Source organism: Fulmarus glacialis, unplaced genomic scaffold (genome assembly GCF_000690835.1).
Source record: "Fulmarus glacialis isolate BGI_N327 unplaced genomic scaffold, ASM69083v1 scaffold3556, whole genome shotgun sequence".
Classification (NCBI taxonomy): domain Eukaryota; kingdom Metazoa; phylum Chordata; class Aves; order Procellariiformes; family Procellariidae; genus Fulmarus; species Fulmarus glacialis.
In genome coordinates, this window is record NW_009218573.1 from 1 (window position 1) to 24,710 (window position 24,710).

A 24,710-nucleotide genomic window follows, 5' to 3' on the forward strand; every position below is an offset into this window, starting at 1 on the left:
GCACTCAATCCCACTGTCCATGTCGTTGACAAAGATATTAAACAGCACCGGTCCCAATACCGTTCCCTGAGTAACTCATCACTGGTCTCCACTTGGACATCGAGCCATTGACCACAACTCTTTGAGTGCAATCATCCAGCCAATTCCTTATCCAACAGGTGGTCCACCGGTCAAATCCATGTTTCTCCAATTTAGAGACAAGGATGTCATGCGGGACAGTGTCAAATGCTTTGCACAAGTCCAGGCAGATGACGTCAGTTGCTCTCCCCATATCCACCCATGCCGTAACCCCGTCGGAGAAGGCCACCAAATTTGTCAGGTATGATTTGCCCTTATGAAGCCATGTTGGCTGTCACCAATTCACCTCCTTATGTTCCACTTGCCTTAGCACAGTTTCCAGGAGGATCTGCTCCATGACCTTGCTGGGCCCAGAGGTGAGACTGACTGGCCTGTAGTTGCCCAGGTCTTCCTTTTTTCCGTTTTTAAAAATGGGGGTTATGTTTCCCCTTTTCCTGTCAGTGGGAACTTCACCGGACTGCCACGACTTCTCAAATATAGTGGCAGATGCATCTCATCAGGCCCCATGGACCTGCGCACCTTCAGGTTCCTTAGATGGTCTCGAACCTGATCTTCTCCTACAGTAAGCACTTCTTCATTCTCCCAGTCCCTGCCTTTGCCTTCTGCGACTTGGGTGGTGAGGCTTGAGCACTTGCCGGTGAAGACTGAGGCAAAAAAGTCGTTGAGTACCTCAGCCTTCTCTATATATCCTGGCAACCAGGTCTGCCGTTTCCTTCCGGAGAGGGCGCACATCTTCCCTAGTCTTCCTTTTATCCCCGATGTACCTCTAGAAGTTTTTCTTGTTGCCCCTGACATCCCTGGCCAGATTTAATTCTATCAGGGCTTTAGCTTTCCTAACCTGATCCCTGGACAATTTCTCTTGTATTCCCCTCAGGCTACCTGTCCTTGCTTCCACCCTCTGTAGGCTCCCTTTTTGTGTTTGAGTGCGCCCAGAATCTCCTTGTTCATCCATGCAGGCCTCCTGGCATTTTTGCCTGACTTCCTCTTTGTTGGGATGCATCGCTCCTGAGCTTGGAGGCGGTGATCCTTGAATATTAACCAGCTTTCTTGGGGCCCTCTTCCCTCCAGCGCTTTATCCCATGGTACTCTACCAAGCAGATCCCTGAAGAGGCCAAAGCCTGCTCTCCTGAAGTCCAGGGTAGTAAGCTTGCTATGCACCCTCCTTGGTGCCCTAAGGATCATGGTCACTGCAGCCAAGGCTGCCCTCGAGCTTCTCATTTCCCACCAGCCCCTCCTTGTTGGTGAGAATAAAGTCCAGCATAGCACCTCTCCTCGTTGGTTCCTCTATCACTTGGAGAAGGAATTTATCATCAGCGCATCCCAGGAACGTCCCGGATTGTTTATGCCCTGATGTGTTGTCCCTCCAACAGATATTGGGGTGGTTGAAGTGCCCCATGAGGACCAGGGCTTGTGAAGATGAGGCTGCTCCTATCTGCCTACAGAGGGCCTCGTCCGCTCGGTCTTCCTTGTTGGGTGGCCTGTAGCAGACCCCCACTGTAATGTCACCTGTCCCTGCCCTCCCTTTAATCCTGACCCATAAGCTCTCGGTTGGCTCCTCATCCATCCCCAGGTGGAGCTCCATGCACTCCAGCTGGTCACTGACATAGCGGATGACACCCCCTCCTCGTCTCCCCTGCCTGTCCTTCCTAAAAAGCCTGTATCCTTCCATTCCAACACTCCAGTCATAGAAGCCATCCCACCACGTCTCCATGATGCCAATAAGATTATAGCCCTGCAGGCGTGCGCAGGTCTCTAACTCCTCTTGTTTATTCCCCATGCTACGTGCGTCTGCATAGAGGAATTTAAGTTGGGCCCCCGACGAAGACGACTTACTGGTTGGAGTGGCTGGAATTCCTTTTTGCTGCTCTTCAGGCGCTCTCCTGCTGACCCATGATCCTTCTCCAGGCTCTGGGCACCTACTGCTGGCACTGGCATCAAACTGGTAGGATTGAGGTTCCCCTCTCCCAGCAACTTTAGTTTAAAGCCCTCTTCAGGGGGCTAACATTATTTGGACTTTCTACATTAACATAACACAATCTCTCACTTTCCCAAATACTAGCAAAAGCAGAATACTGGATTTCCTGGAAAAGTGCTGCATAAAATGGTTCCATTTAATTAACCAGAAGATTTAGTAAAGAGATAGTCTAAGTTTCCATGGGGTCATTAGGAACAGCAGGACAAGAAAACATAAAAGGATTTTAATAATCATAAAAAATATACCCTGAAATAGCTATAGTCAAGCTTTGGGCAGCCGGACAGAGTTGTCCATTTTCACCTCGTTTTTGCTGTACAGGAGCAAATGCTTTTCTGAGGGTCAACAAAAGCCACTGAATAGCTGCAGAATAGAAGATCGTGTTGCCCAAGTGATGCACGCTTCCGTAAGCTCCCTTTGCTGCATTTGTCTATATGCATACACACGCGCTTCGGTTAATAACTGGGAAAGCCACACGTCATTTTTCCTATGCAACAGAGAATCTTCCTGACATATCCCCTGGGAAGCGAATGGCTGCATCTCCTCCAAACCTTAACACAATTTTACAGCAAAAGCAATAAGCTTCCTGTCAGTGTGCGCAAGTGAACTGACATTACAAGCCTGTTTTTCTCTCTTTCAGCTTTGTAAGGTAAACTGCATTTAGGTTACCAAGGCAAGGCCGAGGGACTGTGTACTAAAAAGTGCTTCCTGACCTAAAAAAAAAAAATCGAATTTAATTCTATGTGACATTTATAAACTTTCCACTGGTGGCTACCACCTTGAAAAACCATCTCATTTTTGATAAAGACACTCTATAAAATAAATGAGCCTCCGTTGTTGCAAAGATGCAAATCAAGTAATTATATATACCTGTGCTCTCATCCTACTTCAGAACTTCCTATTTCATTTCTGCTGTCACAGGTTCTGTCCTTCTCAATCCGGTCTTCTCCCAGACCCCTCCGCTCACCTCCCACATACCTGCTCGGTGAAGCTCCACTCCCAGTGGCCAACTGCAAGTCCCCCTCAACGCCGCAAGTCCGAGACCACAACACCAAGTCAGGACACGGCTTGCCATGGACATGCACATAAAGCACATCAGCCACATTGTGCTCATTTTCAGGTGTTATCATTGTCTCCCCATAAACTACGAGAAGTTCACACAATACAATATCATCTTTCACTGTTGGCCGTACATTTTAAGGCTCAGCTTAACAGAAAGTAGTCCTGTTTTCGTTACTGTCTATAGGAATCTCTTGAGCAGGTTAAATGCTCAGCTGAAAGATGCTATACTTCTCTGCAGGTCTGTGTGCATGACTGTTATTAACAGAACAACTTGGCTAGATGTATTGGGTAGCACTAGATACAGAATGCTATGTTCTCTAAGACAGTAATGGAGATTCAAGTCTGATATCTTTATTCTCACACAGCTTATCTATCTCACATCATGTCAATAAACTTTCAACTTTGCTTATTTGTCCTTTCATCTGCACAGACTATGGTACAATGATTAACCACCTTCAAAGTAAAAACAAAAAATAACAGATCTCTCCCCCCAGTCTTCAGAGGACACCGACAGGAGAGAAAAATATTCTGCCTTGTTTGTGGGCGAGGTGGTCAATCACAACTGAATGGCAGTTCTATTCTTTGTTTTTTATCATGAAGGTATCAAGAAGCTACAGAAGTGTAATACTCCCTTGCAGCTCTCTAGATCACAACTATCAAGGTTCACTCCCTACTCACAATGCTAGCCTTGCAGTTAACAAAGCAGTACTGTCCCAGAAAAACTGGGCACCTGTAAGAGCTTTTAAGCATACACTAAGAGAACTCCCAATGATAACAGAGGTTAACAGAATTAATAGCCATTTAATATCTTCTGGATAATAGAACATGTAAAAAACCCACAGGCAAACAAACACCAAAACCTTGCAGCGTCAGTTCTCAGACACTTTACTTTGCTTGGTGGTTTGAAAGCTACAGAAACATGCTCTATTTTCCTCACCAAAGTGCTAAGTCCAGCGGAGCTTTCTACCTTCAATCACACCACAACCTGCAAAAGCAAGTACCCCCATGGCAGCAGCTGAGCATGCCCAAAGCTTCTCCTCCTAATGTAGCCGCCTTCTCCCAGCATCCATTCCCTAATTTTCATCACCACAAAGCAGTGCTTTTACCTCAATCATCTCCTATGCTCTCCGTAGGGCGCTTGACTCTAACATCATTCATACTCTTACCACTTACTACTGACAAAGCACCAAAACTTAAAACCCAGAAGATTGGTTTTCAAGAGATGCCAAGAAATAGCAGAGCTTAGCACCGCATTTCTGCAGTTCTGAAGATCTAAGTTAACTACCTAAATAACACATATACAGTAACGTCTGTGTCATGCCTACCAGAAGCAAGCTTACAACAGCGATAAGGAAATACACACCTACCAAAAGTAAAATCTTCAGGACAGCACTGCGCCTCTGACCCAGCCAGTCAGTCTGAAGTATGGAAGTAGCTTTAAGCATGTGCTGAGTATCACTGATTTCACATGTTAGGTTTCAATTTCACTGATTTTAGGTTACATGCATGATTACCTGTGTCAGAATCCTGACGTTTCATTCATTAGGAGTATTAAGACAAAAAAAAGAAAATTGTGTATAGGAATGAACGGACATGTCAACAACATGGATAGTGTGAAATACTAAGAAAAGCGGTTCGCAGCTCTTCAAAAGAGGAAAAACATGAATCAGCAATAAAAGTACCAGCTTAACGCTTTCAATTCTCAAAGCAAGAAGTTTACTCTCTCTGTCCAACTAGGTGCTGCTCTCTCTAGATTACATTTGCAGTGTAGGACAAGTACGGGGGGGGGGGGGGGGGGGGGGGCGGGAAATGCATCGAGGGAGAAATTTTCCTCTTGTCATAGTTTTCCAGCTGGGATCCTGGTACAGAGAGTGGTAAACAGTAGAGTCCAAAAATGAGGAAAAAACTATTAAAAATCCAAACACTGAGTCCCACCCACATGGCACAAGAACTCCAAGTAATTAGTTCTGCAAGGCTAGCTTAGCAGCTTAGTACTCGAGGCAGAGGGAGGCTTCCCTCTCGTTCTTAGTTTTGGAGCTTTTCTTTAATTAGCCTCAAGAAAACCCAGTGTTCCTATTTGAATAATCCACATTTGGTTATTTATTCAGTTCCCTGCTGCTGCACATTACCCAGCCATGCGCTGCAGGAATACATCATTTCTTGCTGGCGTTTGCTAACCAGCCACCAGACGCAGCCTAGCACACCAGGGAAAGCCAGACAGAGCCCCGCCGCGCCCAGTCCTGAGGTCTGGAGGAAGCCAGTCAGCGCAGAAGACACAATTCAGTACCAGGCTAGGAAGTAAAAGTGAAGAAAGAGCAGAGAAGCCCCGGAGATTTACGGTGTGACAAAACATGTCACAAGAAGAAATGCATACTTATGCCCATTTCACAAGAGCAATTTTTGTATCAATATCCAGAAAAATTCACCAGCTCAGAGGATACACAACACAGTGAAGCTTGAACTGGGGAACAAAAGGAAAAACATTTTCCCTAGAGAGATCCAAACGTTCTCTCTTACCCTCACAGGAGTCTTTTAAATCCTTAGAGGATTAGTGGCCTGACCTAAAACATTCTTTCATCTGGGTCTGCCACACAGATCTGCACTGTTACTTTCCAGCAGCTATTGTAGTAACCCCAATTCTTAGGAAACAGAGCTAAAGACAAAGAGTGGAGCTTATATGTCTGAGAAGGTCCAACTTACATGCTGGGAAAAAAGAAAGAGAAGACAGACAAATATGCTAACACAGAAATCTTATAAACGGAAGAACAGAAATATCTAGCCAGAACATGTGTTGGTACATCAAAAGCAGGCAAGAAAATCACAAAGTTATCTGGGTACCTAAGCATCAGATTCATCAGCTGTAGACCCTCGCCTTTCAGGAAGCGATCGCGATTGGAACTGAGCATTAGGCAGGAGCAAAGGGAGTCAAACAGGTTCTCCATCATTTCCTGTTCTTCTGCTGTACTAGGGTTGTGTCGTTTAAACACCTGCATGACAAAGAAAGCAAAATTACCCCAAAATGGAGGGCCCAGTTTGGTCCACACCATTGTAGAGTGTACATGAACATTTTACATAACAAGCCTTCAGCATCTGATATGCATAAGCCAGCAATCATACACACCACTGATGCATTCTCTCTTGTAACTCTGCTGCCCTTTTTACTGCCCTGACTGTATACCAACAAACGTGCAGCAGTCTAATGCATACCTTAAAGACAACACAGGGCCTCCAAAGGGAAAGGCAAATTCACCAATTGCGCGATTCACAAAAGTATGTGGATAAGCTTGTTACCAGAGAACTCCTAGGCACAACGCATACCTGAGGGTGCTGCAGACAGTACTACCTCAAGAAATATAAGTGAACTATGAACACATTACCTTCAGCTAGCTCAAATGTAGGCACAATGCAGCCCAGTGCTTGGAATGGAAAATGAAGTGGAAATTCCAACCCTGCCTAATCTCCAACTTGCCATGCAATTATAACAAAGTAATTTATCTTCTGCGTACCTCAATGTTAACCTCACTTACCACTTGCGTGGAAGTTATTCAGGACTATGCCACCATTAAATATAAAGCACTGCTTTGCTTCAGTATCTACAGATAGCTAGGACAGCACTACACCCAGAATCTGTTCCACCTCCTCACACCCAGCCTGCGAGCCTCCTGACAGTAGAGAGGGCGTTTGTGAATTACTCACAGATAACTGCTGAAGCAGCACATCGATCCCATCCAGCTCCCCAAGCAATTCTCTGTTGTCTAGACGGAGGTGGGGGGAAGGGGGAAAAGAGAGAGAAAAATGAAGCTAACTGTCAGATTTTACAGCCATCTAACACCGATACATCAGTGAACAAAATCAATACGGCTTGACAGAGTACAAAAGCTGCAGAGAAAGAGAGGGCGCATGCGTATGCGAAAGAGCACGCGCGCGGGAGAGCGAGCAGAAGCAAAGGGAAGCCGAAGGCAGAAGAGTGCTGTTGTGATCGGAAAGGAGGCTGGATCCTACTCTACAGAATATCGATACCAGAGGCATGTCTCACCATCATTATTCTGGAGCAAAATAGCCAGCACCTCACTGCAGTACAGCTTGTTGGCATCAAAAGGCATCTTAGCCTGTTGGTGAAGAAGGAACAAGAGGCTCGTCAGGGCACGGCACTCTGTGTTTCATTGATTTGAAGAACACATTAATCAAACCACCGAACGTATGAGCAACACTTCAACCAAAATACAACAGTGGTAATTTTGCAGTATGCCTCAGTGACAAAACAGTAATAATTCTCTCTGATTCAGGGGTGACGGGGTATGGGCAGGGTGCATTTATGTCTCTGTGTGTGCGCTCAGGCACGCCTGTGCAGAAACTCAGCTCTGATCTTTCATGCTGTCCTACACAAGTAGGTTTGACCAAGTTGGCTCAAAACACCCAAGAACAGTCTCCAGTTGTTTGCAATACGGCACCTCTTTCCTGTCATAAATTTACCATAATGTTATATGAGTGCATGAGCATATCCCTATTCTGAAAGTCTGAACCTGCCACCAAAAACAGAATTTCAGAAAACACATCACAGTAACATTAAAGAGTAACTGCCAGAGTTTTGTATGAGGATCACAATGTCACAATCAGAAGGATGTGAGATTGGTTTAGCCTGCACAGTCACATAACTTTCATTTCATGCATTCCCTCCATATTCAAGCATGTTAAAAAAAAAAAACAAAAAAACCACAATGAAACCAAAATGCTGAGGTTTTTTTCCCCTCAGAAGAAAAAAAAAAAATCCCTGAAGTGGGATTCTGAACTGGATCCAATGTTTTTGCACGCTGCCAAAACTGCTTCATCTACAGAAACAGACTAAACATTAACCCATCAGATAATAATGCAAACTGGTTTGCTGAAGTAATTTATAAAATAAACAAAACAATTTTAAAAATCATCAGTTACCAGCTATTTGTATTCCACTGTTCGAGGAGAAGAAAAAAATAAAAGCAAGCAATAAGTACTAGGCTTAAACCATACCATTTGTCACCCACAATTTTTTTCCCTGCAGCTTGACTGAGCGAACCTGCCTGCGCAAGGCTACGCATGGGCCAATTATCCCGACTTGCTACCAAAGAAAAGGTCACAATACACAAGTACCATGCAGCACAAAAACGTGAAAAGCAGGAAGATCCCAAATGTCACAAAGTATTGACTTTAAATAAAGCTTTTCATTCCAAACGATCCCCAACCACTCTGTAGATGATGGTATTTATAGCAACCACATAACACTTGCAAGCAATCAGGCACAAGAGGGGGAAGGTGGCAGGCGCTCGGTGCTGTACAGCTCTGCTGGCTCCTGTCTCAGTGCATACCAACTGCTGTCCTACAGCAAGCGTTAGGAAGCGTCAGGAAACAATGCTCTGTTCTCTCAAGGCTGCACACAACATCATCAAACCCTGCTTATGTCTGGAGAAGTGAGCTATTAAGCTCTCACCCGAGCTTTTCGAGGCAGTTCTGACGGCCAGAATATAATTACGCAACCTGAAATGCAGTCAGAAAACAGAAATTCACACTCTGTGCTGTGTGCCAGATGTTCTTACCGACGCCTAGAGAGAACCCCAACTCTAAAACTCATCCCATAGACATTCTTCAGCAGCACAACGCTCTACCCAGATGCTGAGATCCTGGTTTAATCCTAACCACATCTGGCAGGGCGAGAGATTCAAGACCAAGGGCTGCCAATAGCGAAGGCACCTGGGCGAGAGTTTCATTAGCGTGCGGCTCCCCACGACAACAGCGTGTAACCAAGAAAAAGCACTGCCTGATCACACATCCCCAAAACCAGACAAAGTTAGCACATGCCAGGGCAACGGAAAGAGACATTCAGCACCAAGTTTTGAACGCCTTGAACATTCATTTTCTGTGGCACCAAGCAGGGGAATCCAAGTTGTGATTATTTTGCTTTCCCAAGTTTCTAAGTCTTTCAGCTGCCAGAGTAATTACAAGGCAGGCAGCAGTACATACCTGCCTGGAATAAAAGTAACTTCACTTTTTGTTTTTAAGCAAAAGGAATATAATTATGTTACTACCTGTAGTGAGAAATTATAGGTTACTTCTGCTAACAAGTATATGAGGGGCACAGAGGGGTATCTGCACACTTACAAAGCTGATAGAGTATTTCTGTGATTCAGAGGCCTTCTAACCATAAAGACATTCAAGTATGGAAGTGCTAATGCCTAAATACGGTTAGGAAAAAGCCAGAATCTGTTTGCTAAATTTCCTTCACTAGCTCTGTAAGAGAGCTGAACTATCCATTCCTTTCCTACAGTATTTTCCAGGAAATGTTTAGGCATCTTTTCACACAAGACAGAGTTAAACTGTGTAACTCACTGCCACAGGATGCTAAGAGTATCAAAAAGTAATTTTGAATTCAAAAGGCAATTAGATGAGTTCAAAGAAAAAGCCACCACCAGCAGCAGTTAAACAGAGACACCACTTGAAACGCAAAAAAGTGTTAGAAACGTAGGAAGCAAAGACATAAAATGGTCTTTATTAGTTTCCCCGCTCACTGGTCAGCTTTTATATTCCTATGGGTCTCAACCATGGACCAGAAATCCACCATACAGGAATCATAGTAACAGAAAAAAGACACCTTCTACCATAAGACGTTTACAATATAAAGACAAGACAGAAGTATGTTCATTTAAACTAAAACCCTGAGGATACAAACCCTGAATTCTAACTTTTTGTCCTTAACTTGGCTTCTCCAACACACATATGCGTGCAAAACTGGCTTATTTTAAGCGATGTTTTAAGTTCATACGAATTGGCCTATAGAAGCAAGGCGGGCGCTGGCAGAGCTCTAGCACTACTGATGCTTGAGCTAGGAACGCAGTGGTATGGCAGCTACTGGGGACGACCACATCAGCAGTTGGAGCCCAAGCGCTGTTCTGTAGCGCTGCGAAGGGTCCAATTCTGCAGAAAAGACCATAGTTCTCACAGCAGGATCAGGGACATGTTACCAAAAAGAACTCCCACGGAAACAAGTAAAACCCAAAGACATTCAAGAAGACTCAACATTACACATACTCTTCCAGGCAAACAGTACGAAAATGAGAGTACTACTCACAGACTTGCATCACATTGTGTAAAGCTTCTTACACATAAAGCCAACGCCTTCAATGTTTCTAGTTTATAATAAGTTAAAAGGGACATACTTCCCAGTTTGAGGCAAGTTTTGAATTCACTGTATCCACAAATGTTAGAACTTGTGACAAAGATACCTATGCAAATGGAAAGAGCCAACAATAAATAGCCTTGGGCCTTTAATGTTGTGCCAAACACCATCTCAAGCACACCAGCTTCCAGTCCAGTGGCCTGTCCATTCTTACTATGATATCTCCCAAATGACAACAGGAAAACAAGCTCACCTTCAGCCTCTTGAGCAACCACTGCATGAGGCCCTGCTGCGCAGCTTCTGTGCACATCTCTGGTCGGAACTCTGCCATGTTCTCAACGATTGCTGAGAAGAAAGGCACAGAAAACAGTCATTTTTCCCCACCTGCGGTTACACTGCTTTGCCAGGTCCTTCCTAGGGCTGCACTGCTCTTCTCGAAGTTACATCTTATTCGTAAAACTACCTTTTTTTTTTTTGAGTGAGTCTTAAGCTCAGGTCTGTGATACTTTCTCAGTTTTCACATTGCCCACACAGTCCATCCTCAGTGTAACACCAGTTCCTGCTGGAAGAAGCCCGAGATACCTTCCCTTTATTCCAGCAGCAATTCTCACTGCGCAAAACTAAACTAACAACAACAGCGGCAGCAAAAATTCCAAAACTCTCGTTTCCAGTCTCTCTCATTCTCCCAATCCTCGGGAGATTACAATCCCAAATGACTGAAAGGAGTGGATGATGGTCTAAATGCTAATAACGGCGACACACTGCAAAGCAGTTACTGTGCTGTGCAAAGACTGGGGAACAGAGAGGTAATGATGTGCTTATATGAAATACAAATGGTTTACTCCTTGAGAGTTAAATATATTGCTAAGACATAAACAGCTCTCATAACGGAGCAAGTGGAGCTGACAGATAAGTACATAGTAAATACACAGGCAGTAGAGCACACCCTCTGGTGCAGTGCAGAGTTTCATCCGTGTACCGGCACCTCCCTACATAACCGCTTTGGGAAGAGGCACCTTACCAGCAGTCATGCAACAAATGCTGGCTAAAGGGACTGGGCTTTACTGTGAGTTGAAGTTGTGCTTGAACGAAAGCTGCACTAGGTCCTCTACCCTAGCGCTGGCAGATGAAGGGGAAAGAAGGCAGGGAGGAAAGGAAGGGGAGGGATAACCCACCCCCACTTTGTACGAAATACAGGAAGAGGCAAGAGGCTGTGCAATAGCCACTTACCCAGTGTGTTGTGGACACCATCAGCTTCCTCCTTCACACTTTCATCCAGGCGCTCTAAATTCTGGACCAACAAGGCCACAACCTGGCCCTCCACCTACATCACCGGGATCATGAGAAAAATAAAAAGGTAAGACAGACTGAAAAAAGGAAGATGAAGGAGAAAAAACAGGGAGGGTTACTAAATAATAAATATCAATAAGCCCTACTGAAACATCCTGCCAGACATGACCAGAAGACATTAACAATCTTGCTCTAAAATCTCAGAGGAAGTGAAGGATTCACCAAGTAAATCTGCCGCTATGTTTGTCCTAATTAATTAAACAACTTTTGTGTTTCAGATTAAACAAAAAAACATCTGGAGGAAAACATGCACCTTGTCACAGTCTTATTTTCTGAACCAGCCTGATTGATTTATAATCCCTCAGAATTCTTAAGTGCGAGGCACCACAAACCACCACGGATAGGTTAGCTGTCAGCTCTGCAAGCAGCTCTACTTTCAACTGTTTACTGCTGGTCTGCCTACATTTTTTTTTTGTTATATCTTCCACCTTAATGGGTACAAAAAGCTGAAGGAACAATGCTCACACATGCAGATTCAAATCCACCAGTTGAAGCCTTGCATTTAAATCCTAGCAAGATGAATGTACAAGTTGACTTCAGCAAGCTAACGAAACCCAGACAAATCAACAGCAGGAGCAGGAACCCACATCTGCAGGTGGAGCCTCCTACTCAAAAAGCTAACACAAGAAGTATGCTTTTAAAGCTGCAATTGGACAGAGTCCAGCTTGCCTTTGGCTAACTTTCCATTGCAGACATAAGCTTGGAAAAGTTAAACAAAATAACATTTCCAATTCAACCACTGTTAACTAGCTTTGGGTCCAGTGAACACGTGGAAAAAATACAAGTATCAGCTGCTGTGGAAGGTAGTGCAACAATCTTCACAGATACCCTACATTATACCTACCTTCTTTAAAAAAAAAAAAAAAGTAATCTAAAAAGCAGGCCTCTAAACATTTCTCCCAAGATATGCCTGACCTGTTTCTTTCAAAGAGGACAATAAAACCTCTAAAACTTGGCTATTATCAGTGGGCTGGTGACAAGGAAAACAGAAAGAACTTTGCTTGATTTACTACTTCTCTGCACATTTGATAGAAAACATCTTCTCTAGCAGTTCCTCTCTACCACTCCATTCATCCAGCAATCTTTCCATGAAGGCAGAGTAATTAAGAACAGCCCAGAGGCCAGCTGGAGGAACTCAGCTCCGGGCCACTGTCATTAACCTTTGGAAGGTAACATTATAGTGACTGGACAAGAATGATTGTGGGAGAAAACAGAACAGCCAAACAAAGCAAACAAAAGAAAACCCGTAATTCCCCATCTTTCAATTTCAACATAATAGTTACAGAACAAGACACAGGCCACAGTGACTCACAAATGCAGCAGTTCACTAGCAGAAGCTGCCCAAAGGTAGGACAAACATGTATATCTCAAGTTTTGCTGGGCATCAGTTCTCTGGAGGGCTTGTGCTCGGTTCGGCATCCTCCTCCCGCAGCCAAGGAGCAGGAGGCATCCAGCGCAAACGCCAGGAAAAGGGGAAGCCCACCACCACGGAGGCCAAGAGGCACTCAAGAGAGTTAACCAGGCAGGGAGCACTTAAGACCGAGCAACGCATCTTCTACTGCACGTAGATAATTTTCTGGGGTTGTCTAATCCCTACGCCAAAAAAGACCATTATCTCTAAACCCTTCTCCACCCTTAAAATGTGTTAGGTCTGTTACACAAAAACTTTCACGCTTTTACCTTTTGTTAAGAAAAACACATACCCTCACTATAACAACAGATGTCCCAGTTCAAGCACAGATTTTTGGGTTTGAAACAAGAGTTACTGGGTAGAAGAGTACTGGTCTCCCGTGCAAGAGGTTAGACTGAAAGATCACAATGGCTCCGCTGTCCTTCAGATAACAATCTGAGCCCTGCCACAGACTTCAATTTTTCATGAGTGAACAGCGGTCAACCTTTTCCACAAGAAGGAAGAAAAATGCAAATCAAGCTCCTATTTTCAGTATGATACTGTCCAAGTCACAAATATTACTTCATTCTCCCTCCCTGCACAAAAAAATATCCCAGCCTACGCAAATTTTGCAATATGAGCAAAAAAAGAAGTGGCAGACAAGGTGCAAGAAGAACCTACTCCCCAAACCCTGGCATTCCATTAAAAACACCCGTCGTGGTCCTCAATACAGCATTTCAGCTACAAGAGAGCTGGCTCCTGACCCGGCTAACTTCACCGTGGTGTTGGCAATATGGATAACCACAGCTGCAGAAAGTGTAGCAGTTCAGAGCATTCGCTGCTGTGCTGTGTAAGGCAGATGTTGTTCCGGCATTAAAATAACCTGAAGTTTACTACTTACTAGAGCGTCAATGAGGACTTCAGCTCCTTCTTCACTCTCATGGAGAGTATCTATATCAGTCAGTTCTTGAAGCAAGTCTACCACAGCTATGGAAACATGTGCTAGGTGTTAAGGACAACCAACACAGAGGCAGACACATTTAATATCAAAAGCAGATTTCTCTTAGGCCAGCGTGCTCATGACACGATCCAAAACAACTGGTAATACCTTATGGCAACGGGGCACAGGAACGCCAGAGCCAAGAGCACAGAGACTACTTCAGCAGACAGTCCTCATAAGCACCAAAATCAGGGAATCCTAACAATTAGGAATGATAAAAACAAATGTGATTGTATGCTTACTGTATCAGGCAATTTTACTGCTTCTTTATGATTTTTTTTTTAATTTTTTCAAATAAAAATTGCTAGAGTTGGTATAACTAGGCACCATCTTGCATTGTCAAGATTGAATATAAGTAAAGAGAAATGAGTTATAATAATCTGATTTGGGTATTCTGCTCTCAGTGACACCCCTGCTAACCTGATACGGCACGCACCTAACAAGGCCACTGCAGGAAGCAGGAGCGACCACCCCCTTCTGCCTGGCCCAATTAGGACGGCATGCTCCTCTAACCGCAGACCTCGCAGGAACAGCATAGCTTCTGCCAGCCCAATTTTCACTCATTAACTCTGGGCTGCCTAACACACGGTTCCCCTGACTGCTACACAGCTCTCTTGTACGACGAGACGTATTCCACCTCATTAGACCCACTTTCCTATTCTCTCAGACACACTGATTAATCTTGCCCGAGTCCCACTGGGGTAGAACAGGATATGCAGTTTTCTGCATGTCCTATATAACAACTTGGTGATGAATCTCTTTAAAATGCACAGGCTAACAATCCAGCCTCTCAGTTCTCCTATTTGTGCATTTGCTCAGACACACAAGAAGCAGTAGGAAAAGTATTTTCATGTATCTTTTCTTAGCAAGGTTTCAGTCATGACTTACTAGTCTCAGGAAAGACTGTAAGAGAGCTGCCTGTCCCAGTCCCAAGTTAACCTATGTCTAGGTGCTGCAGAAGATGTGTATCAGTAAGACTACTACTCTCTTTATACTCTACAGCACTCCTTAACCAAGCCAAAGCTATCTGTACATTTTCTTGATGGGCAGATGTCACTTCTAATTGCAGCTGCCATCGGGAACCAAACAGAAGGGTGATTACTCCTCACTGGGCAGACAGTCCCTTGTGCTTATACAAAAACACGGTCAAAGGTGCCAGGGTACAATTTTTAAAAGCAAGCTGGAGTGCGACTCAATAAGCAAGTTAGAAGAAAATAACCTGCCGTACATTTGTTCTGCAAGGAATCGACTATTAATTAACAAAAGCTGGAGGAACGGGCCAATAGGAACCTCATGAAGTTCAACAAATGCAAAGTCCTGTACCTGGGAGGGAACAAGCTGGGGCTGACTGGAGAGGTAAGCTCTGCAGAAGAGAATCTGGAAGTTCTGATGGACAAGTTGGAGGTGAGTCAGCAGCGTGCCACTGCAGTGACGAAGGCTAATCACAGACTGCACTGCATTAGCAAGAGCAAAACCAGCAGGTCAAGAGAAGGCATTCTTACCTGCTGCTTGGCATTCATGAGACAACCCGTAGAGTATTTTGTTCAGTTGTGGGCTCTGACAATAAAAGAGAGACCTTGACATACTGGACTCATACACTAGCACATGATGTATGAGGAAAGACTGAATGAGGTTTGATCAACCCAAAGAAGAGAAGGCTAAGAGAGGAACTAACTGAAGACTACTGCTGTCTACTGGGTGCTATACAGACAACTGAGCCAGATTTTTCTGAGAGTGCACAGCAAAGAACTCTAGCAATCAGAGGAGTTCATCTTGCAGGGCATTCACTAGGGAGCTTCTGTTGAGGCTTCCAGTGAAAGTACCAGTTGTCCTATAAAATTTAGGAGATAGAAAAGCAAAACCTCATCTTTCACTAATAAAATCTTGTCGGTGATCATCTTCATTCACAAGTTTTGTGTAAAACTGCATGAATCATTCAGCAGATTATTTGCTCCCCCTGGACATTGCTTTTGTCTCCTTGCATTAGTCCCTCAAGACACTACATTCAAATCACAACTGAAGAGCCATTTGTTTAGTTCTCTCCTTGAAGAACTCATTTTTTAAATCTTTTTCCATTTGGTTTAACAAAAAGTCATTAGAAAACTTGAGCTGTATCAATTTAGTTTTATGTCTAGATGCTTCACTTTAATAGTGTTTCTATCCTGTACATAAGCAGCAGCAGTACAGTGAAGAAGCATTACTACAGCCTGTGTCCTGTTTCCAATGGATCTGAAAACACTTCAGCAGTTTTATAACAAGAAATATACTTTTCCCAAAATTGCAATTCACAGGCCAAATTTCTACCCGTAAACTAACTGACAGGCAAGTTGCAAACCAATTAAAAAGAGTTCACAGTGGAAATACTGACAAGTCTTTGACAGCAGCAGTGACCCTAGGACACAGCTTTTCATGGCTGAAAGGACAAAGCAAGCTGTATTCCTGTGCACTCCAGCATCCCTGTCAAAATCCCCATAGTTTATATTTTCCCTGTGAATGAGAAATTCAGTATAAGCTTTTAACGCCATGCACATAGTACACAAAAAGCCTGCGGTGTCTGGTGAAAAAAATAAGTAATGGAATTATGGTAGCCATGAAACTGGTTATGCATGGTAGGTGTTTCCCACTGTACAACAGTAAATTGTTAACAAACATTTACTTGAGAGTAATTTCCATTACAGATCACAGATAAGGAAAGCTGTGATGTTTGCTGTTTTGCAGGGACATGCATTCACCACATCAAGGTTCAGCTAGATACAAGTCAAAACAGAAAGCACTGCTTATGTGTTTGGGTAATATAAACTGGTATGCAATAGAATATTTACATTTTGTTTTTATCTTCTGATCACTGCACCAACTTAGAAAGAATGAATTATGAATTCTTAATAAATAGCACTATAAGGAAAAGTGCTAAAAAAGAAAACCAAGATCTGTGCATCAGACCACAACATTTAGCAGGAAAGCTGGTAAGTATTATCTACTTCTGGACCACAACATTTAGCAGTAACTGTCCTTTTAACATTGCATATTTCAAAACAGGAAAGCTGGTAAGTATTATCTACTTCTTTACACATAAAGAAAAGAAGTAAAGAATAAATTACTTCCCTAAGGTCATGAATCAATAAAAAGGAAAAAAGAAAAGCCTGCTGTAGTCCCAAGTCTAGGTCCAGTGCCCTTTCCACTGGGCTTCAGTGCTCCCTGCATTCACTAATGTTTGTCAGGACACACACAGCTTTACTTTTAAAGACTGCACAATGGTAAGCCAGGCATAGTTCTATCTATCAGCTGACAGCTAAGCATCAAGGCACCAGGATATTCAAAAACTGACACTGTTTTTGTTCAGAACTACCAAAATCTTTAACGGTATAGACAGAAAACTCTCTCTGAGATGTTCTCAGACCTTCAGAGGAACAAGAAACAGGTGCACATAGGGATCAGGTTCAGTGACACAAGAACTAACTGAGCATGGAAGTGTCTCTGGATATTTACGTAACCAGAGGGGCTACCCACAACCTCAAGCTTTGAGCACACCAAATTAAAGGTATGGACACATGAAGAGTATCACATTTACAAACTAAGGCGTAGTACTGTGGTGAGCTAGTCCATGGCAGATAGCTGAAAGCGTGACAGCTCAACTCTCAACAAAAAGGGGTACATCAGTTTCATTTTTACTGGGGGCTATTCCAGCCAAAGTTTGCACACAGTTCAAGCCTATACGCTAAGCCCATACCTTAGCTTTTCCTGTATTGTTCACCTGCTCACACTCTAATGCAGCCACTCAAACCTAGATGAAAGGGTCATAAAACAAGAAAGGAGAATAACAGCACTGAAAAAATTCAGAATCAATATTACTTGAACAAAGGCGGCTTTCACTTGAAAACAGGAAAAAAAAAAAAAAAGACATAAATTCAGTGCGGTGGGAAAGAAGAGAAAAACATATACATGAGCCTGTGAAAGCAGGATACAAGAGATTACAGAAAAGTCTGTAGAAAGCCTCTCACATGAGAGCTGCTTTGACAACTGAAGGATATCTGTGTTGTCGTGTCCCAGCAGGCCGAGGAGAGACTGCACAGCGTTCAGCTCCACCAGCAGGTGATACAGGTCTGGCATCGTTGCGATCACATGCATTTCCTGAATGATGTCATTTAAATCCAGTTCGGACTCCATGAACCTGAGGCAAGACAAAAATGGTTAATAAAAAGGCAAAAAGAACACATCAGTTGTGTTCAATGCACAGCCCTTTTCAAAACAGAGACCACCACCTTCCAGGAGATACCGGGCAAGACTTGTCACCCCAGCTGCACGTGGCCCCGGCACTTCTGATCCTCTGTGGTCACGTCAACGTCACCGAGTCCAGAACTCCTAGAGGCAGTCTGTGCCTCATCCTGTCCTATGCCGGTCCCTTGAAGTTTAATCACGTAGTCTGATAAGCCCTTCTACTATATAATTTACATAGAGTAAATAAGCAGATTTGTTCCAATTCTGTAAATCAGTTCTAGAACTTCAAAAAAAAGTTTAAAAAAAAAAAACAAGAGGTTGTAGCTACACATGAAAAAAACCCTGCACATAAAATAAATTCTCCAGAGCAATGGCCTTCCCTAGCTACCACATATTAGTATGTGGGTTGTATTAGTCTGAAGAGAAGTCCATAAAAAGAATTTTGGTAAAGGAAAGAACAGCAAACCGTGCAAAAAATAATGGCACTCGAATGTTGGAAGAAATTCATTTAACTTGAAAAACAAAACTCCATGAAAGGAGGAAGAGGCTCACTAGAACCGCAGGTGTGGAAAGAGACACACACAAAGTCTGGCTTTTAGACCCCATCCGGCTGTTTTGCTCACCACAGCATCTGAAAGCTCCATAACATGAAATTATTTTCTTCCCACACAGACCGCTGACTGCATATGCAAGCACAACACCATCACAAAAAATGATGGCATGAAATCTTTAATCATTTGGAAAGCAAAGCTCACCAATGCAGGATCTCAATCTTTCAGCCCACCCCCCAAACACCTACCACCTGCCTATCAGTGAGGAAGAGACCACTGCTCGGAAACAGTGCAGAGGAGGAGCCCCCTGAAAACCGAGAGAACTGCAGCGTGGCTGATGACCCTCCGATGCCCACTGCCGAGAGGACTGATGTTGGGAGAGCTCGTTAGTGCTCACTTTTGAGAACCAAGCCATTTACTTAGATACTAACTAACAAAACCTTATTGAATAAAACCAACATAAACTCAAGTTTTAGTACTGAAGTTTCACAATCTGTAATATTAACAACAGCAAGAATTTAATAAACTAGAACTTTTCCCTTTGTTGCTAATTATTCTCTTCGTGCTGCCGGCCATATACCAGCCACCACCGGAGTCTTGATAATGCCATTTTTAATTAACAAAGTTAGTTTCAAATACAATTTAGAAAAACTACATGGCAACAACTGCTGTTACATAAGCCTTATGTAACTGAAAACGTCTGTATATTCAGGAAATTGATTTAGGGCTGAAACCTAAAATCAAAGGAAAAAAGGGTAATAGAGAGGGGCCGAGCACAATCTTACTTCTCTGGATTGTCAGGAAACTTGATCCGCAGCTCCTGGTTTTTGTAAGATCTCTTCTCAAAGGTGAGAATCATCTTCTTCACTGAACTTTCATCCAAAGGTTCCTCCTAACCAAATCGGAAAGGGCAGAAAACAGAGCTTTGGATGGTTGGAACAATTACCCGGCAAAACGCAAAAAGCGAGTACCGTGACGTGGTAAGACTGCATTCAGACCCAGACCCTTCAGGAACAGACGGCAACCCCTGGGAGTCTCACTGCAGAAAGCTGCCAAAAAACTCATACACCGTTGCTATTCATTTTTGATTTACTCCAACTCTGACCTGGGCAAGCTCCCCAAAGCAAAACCTTGTAAGTCGGGTTTTTATAAACCAGGGGTTTACCAATGGAAGGTTCTTTGGAAAAGAACCAGAAGAGCTTCCCTTTACTTTCTGAAACCGAGTATCAATGAAAAAACCCCAGTTTTGCAATGGCTCATCTTCCCTGAGCTGTTCTTTTACACCTGTTATTATGTGGCACCGTCAGCGCGTACTGAGGCGTTTTGCTTCTGACATAATAGAGTAAATCTGCATTAGTAGTTTATGCCCGTGGATAGTTTCTTTTCAGAAGTCCATTGTGCTATTTCTTTTTGTAGGTCTACATTTAACTGTCCTGAGTTTACGTTCTTTTTTATTTTCCTCACTTGGATAAGCTTTCATTTCTACTTTAAAGTCTTTTTCTAAAGAAAGAAAAAAAAAAAAAAAAATCAATATTTTACTCTAGTACTTTCTTCTTATTTTTTAAATTCTTCTAAGGTGTTTCTCAGTTGGCATTATACATTTACTGTACAGCAGTAATATAACTTTAGCTACCTCCCTGACACCTACAAACACAATTGTGTTATTTTCCTTGTTTCATAATTTTAATGCACTTCCTTTAATAAAACATTGATGATAGGGATTTTCTTGCCCTCTCCTCTATTTGACTATGTTACAATCACTATTAAAGAGAAGTTCTCACAAAAAAACAAACCAGACCCCTTCACATCTTAAGCCAAGTTTTGTGTCCCATCTCCTGTTCAGGATTAAATCAAGAGTTGCTTCTGGTGTTGAAGATTCTTTGGTTAGCGACTTTAAGCAGCAATCTTGTACGAGATAGAAAATTTCTATTTCTTCAGCAAACTCCATTACAATAATAACACCAGTCCAATTCCTCCATTATTACTGGATTTCCTACGTTCTCAAGCTCAACCTGTCTTAGCACCATCCCACTCATGTCACCATCCCATTCAGGTAATGAACACTACAGTGCCCAAACCATATTCTTCCTGCAATGGGATTTCAATCCACGAAGTTACTGTCACACATGCTGACACTGCTTCTCTCTCTTTTGTTTGATTCTTTGCTTTCTCTAACATACATCACTACAATATCTCCATTAGGATCGGCTTTATATCTTGTATTTAATTTGCATTCAGTACTACAGTGTCCTACAGATTAGCTTCCTTCCATCAAATTTACTGGTACAAAGCGTGTTTTGATGGCACTTACATTAACTGCATTCCAAGATAATAAACAAGAGATTTGGGTTCTAAAGAAACCTTGGACTTCCAGACCTTAAAATGCCTGGATGGGAGAACTCCACTTGACAAAGACAAGGAACTTGTACACTGCAGGAATCCACAAGCCTCCAGCCAGCCAAGAGGACTTTTGGCTACGTCCATTCATCCTCATTGGAGCTCAAATGCTACAGAAATCCTGCATTATCTTTCTCCGCTATCAGCAACAACTGTAATGGCAATAGCTCAACATCAAAAAAACGAGGGAGGTTTTCAGAGACGAATGCTAGCAATGCTATATAAAAAGGACAATGATATTTTACAAACCTACATGATTCTGCAGTTGTGAGTATCACTTGTTTTTTTATCAAACAGGACACAGGCAGCAGGAAGCAAGTATCTTCTAGATTTATACCAATCCATGTGTCACATTTATAAAGTGATCTTTTCCCTGGCCCTTGGCAGAAAGGCCAATGCTGCATTGGATTTCTGTCTCCAAAGCTTGAAATCATTTACCCTTGACAGCTGCTACCCCCCTCCTCTGACCCCAGGCCTTTCTGGTGTAGAAGGATGTTTGCTTATTTGCTGCTGCTGCTGCACAGCTACGAAGAGGGGGAGAGTGGGAGAAGCTGCACGGCTGGGGGTACTGATGAGAATAAGAGAGTTAGGAAACTGGTTAGAATACAGAAACTATTTCCTAAAAATGCATTTTAGAAGGTGATTTAGGTACTCTCAGCCTAAAACAGAGATTAGGCTTGAACGCTTTCCCTTCCCTCTCCCTTTTGCCCCCCACCCCTTCAGAGGGTATCTTTAGGAAGCCCGTTTGAAATTAACGAATACTCTGCAGGGCAGGAAAGTAAAACCATAACCTTAAGCTGTGTGAGGCATGTGAAAATCTCATCATCTACATGGTAAGAAATGGAAATCACAGAGAAGTGATTTAGTGTTTGCTTATTTCCCACTGCCTCCCCTTTCCCACAGGACACTAGTGATTTACTTCCTCCTCTTCCTCTTCTCCATCCCTCTCAATTATCTGAAGAAGTTTCTTCTTATCATCATCAGTTTCTTCCAGCGCAACAGACTCCTCTTCCCTGTGGCGACTGTGCTCTCGTGCACTAGCTTGTTTCCGACGTGCTTTGATTTCTTCTTCCTCTTCATCACGGGGTCTTTTTGTCCCTCTGTTAGGCTAAAGTCAGAGAAATAAGGTGAATGAATACAAGTCTTTTGTGACCCTTGCAAATCAGAACACCAATATTACAACACATACTGAGGAAATTCTTACAAGTTGTTTAAAACATTTGCTTACACAAGGCTTAACAACTCTGAAAACTGGAAAGGAAATTAATTTAGTGAAGTGGAACATCACATAAGTAGATGAATGGCTCTGCCAAGAGCTGTGTCAACAGCCTACCTTGTTTGATCTATGAACACGGTTCACGGAAAAAATACCTTCATAGGCAGCAAAGACTAGTATTTCAAAGACAAGAAGTGGCCAAACTGAACTGCTCAGTGGCTGTACAGCTGACCGTCTTAAGGATCTGGAATCAGCTAAGTCAGCTGAGACAACCTCGCCTTTTACAGACAGAAGACCAATATGCTCAAGCAGATAGCAGTGAAAAATCATTTTTACCCACCTAGTATATGAGATTATATGGAATTCTTGTGTGCATCTTAATTCACATTGACTTCCCCATTCTTCTGTCTAGTTTGCTGACACTTGAATGCAGAATCAAAGCCCAGTTTAGAGTATGCAGGACAGGATTATTGTTGCTTGCTGCAATTCTGCAGGAGCTTGGCACCAGATTAAGCAGTTCCCGTACCTTTACTGTTTGCTTGGAACAGCTTATTATTTTATTCCTATTTCTATTTAATTGCCAAAATTAAAGGTAATTTGCCAGGGACAAGAAAAAGTCCATTCACCTAATCGCATGTTTTAATTTAGGCAAAAAGAGATGAAAGCATTTGCAATAGAAGGAAAAACTCTCTCCCTTCAAAAACTACAAGGGTATTAAATTTGGACTCATATGTTTTTGAAGGAGAACGAAGCTGGAACAGGAGTACTCCATGCTCTATAACTACAGGAAAACAAAGCTCAATTCTTCACTATTTAAAAGGACTACCTGTGTGCTAGAACAATGAAAACAATAAGAAACATATTTTTGCTTTCTATCAGCTGCTCATGATTTCGCAACCCCATTAGGTCCAGCATTTGTCCAGCCTATTTCATAAAACATTATCTGGCAGGAAGACCCCACTCTTCTGCTTTGTGGGATCCTTTGTCTAAAATCATAAAAGTCACATCATGCTTTCATGAAAGTAAGACCTGCCTTTTAACTGAGATTTGGATTCTCCTCGGTTTTGATTCAAAGAAAGAAAGATGCAGAGAGAATAGGTGACAGTGCCATTCTCCTGCCAGGTCCAGCACAAGTGTGGGTGTCAAGGTGGGAATTTCCAGCTCCCCAGCAGGTTGGGAACTTTTGGTCCCCTGAGGGCAATAAATCTTTCAGGCTCATAAGGCAATCCTGCTGTGATTCGATTACGATGCGCACGCTGCAGACCAGCTACAACTGCTTCTCTGCACAACCCAGAGAGCATTTACGTATTTATTTCAATATAAAGGAAAAACTATCAAATGCAAACTCTGCTCTCAAGAAAACTGCTTTCAGGAGAGATGTAAAAAACAAACCAAACCAAAAAAAGACACACACACACTCCCCCCCGAAAAGCACTTGAAGTGTTAATTATAATGAGAGGCAAACTGGACAGCAGACTGACCACAATCACGTTGTGTCTTCAGGATTACCATGTTGTCACCACTTTGAGGAAGATGCAGAATCGAGTTTCCCAGACAACATATTAGCACAAATCAAAGCTCTAGATGCTTGCTCCCAGCTAGACCTATTCAAACTTGGTTATCTACCTCCTTTCTGCCTACATCTTTCCATTATGGATGGTACATTCCTGACTTAAAACTCTTCTAAAGTGCTCCCATGCACTTTTAAAGCAGTTACTCAGCCCATAATTCAATAGCCGTGAAGCAGAAGCATACCCGGAGATTCTTTGAAATGAAAAATTTATTTGCTTGGAGGGTTTTGTGAGTTGTTTTTTTGGGGGGTTCTTGCTTTTTTTTTTTCTTTTTAAAAGCAGATTCCTATTACTTATCTTCTAGGTACATTAAATATAATTTCACATACATCCATTTGGAAACAAATGTGTCATTGTCAACAATCAGCAATTCAAACCCTCCCCAAGCAATCAGCAACCCAATAAAGAAAAGAAAAAGAAAAAAGGTGCTCTTCTAAATGAAATCACCTAAGAAAAAAACTTCGGTCAATACATATTCCTTACTCGGTGCCCTTAATGGCACACAGGTCTCTGTCCTTCCTATGTCCTTCCACTCACTCCTCGATAATACCCAATTCATTCTAAACCACCTTTGACAGATGAATGTTACAAATACAGATATAGAAATTAGTGACATGAGAAGTCCTGAAATTCACAGCAAAAAGCCCTACGAGATCTGCCTTGGATGTTCCTAATTTAAGGAGTCAGAATCTCATTCCTCATTCTCATTTCTAAACATTAAAAAAGGAACAAAAACCTCAGTGAGATTGCAGCTGTAATGA

General features: G+C 42.8%; 1 protein-coding gene across 1 annotated transcript; it reads right to left on the reverse strand.

The window, feature by feature from the left end:
- Positions 1 to 5,950: 5,950 nt before the first annotated feature.
- CTNNBL1 (catenin, beta like 1) lies at positions 5,951 to 24,284 on the reverse strand (the record flags this gene model as incomplete). Its single annotated transcript, XM_009580066.1, has 10 exons — positions 24,258 to 24,284; positions 22,082 to 22,270; positions 19,551 to 19,657; positions 18,028 to 18,167; positions 13,901 to 13,998; positions 11,490 to 11,583; positions 10,513 to 10,604; positions 7,149 to 7,221; positions 6,809 to 6,867; positions 5,951 to 6,099 (listed from the first exon to the last, which is right to left on the reverse strand). Coding segments are annotated over exons 1-10 (1,028 nt in total), but the record flags the coding sequence as incomplete, so codon positions are not given.
- Positions 24,285 to 24,710: the final 426 nt, after the last annotated feature.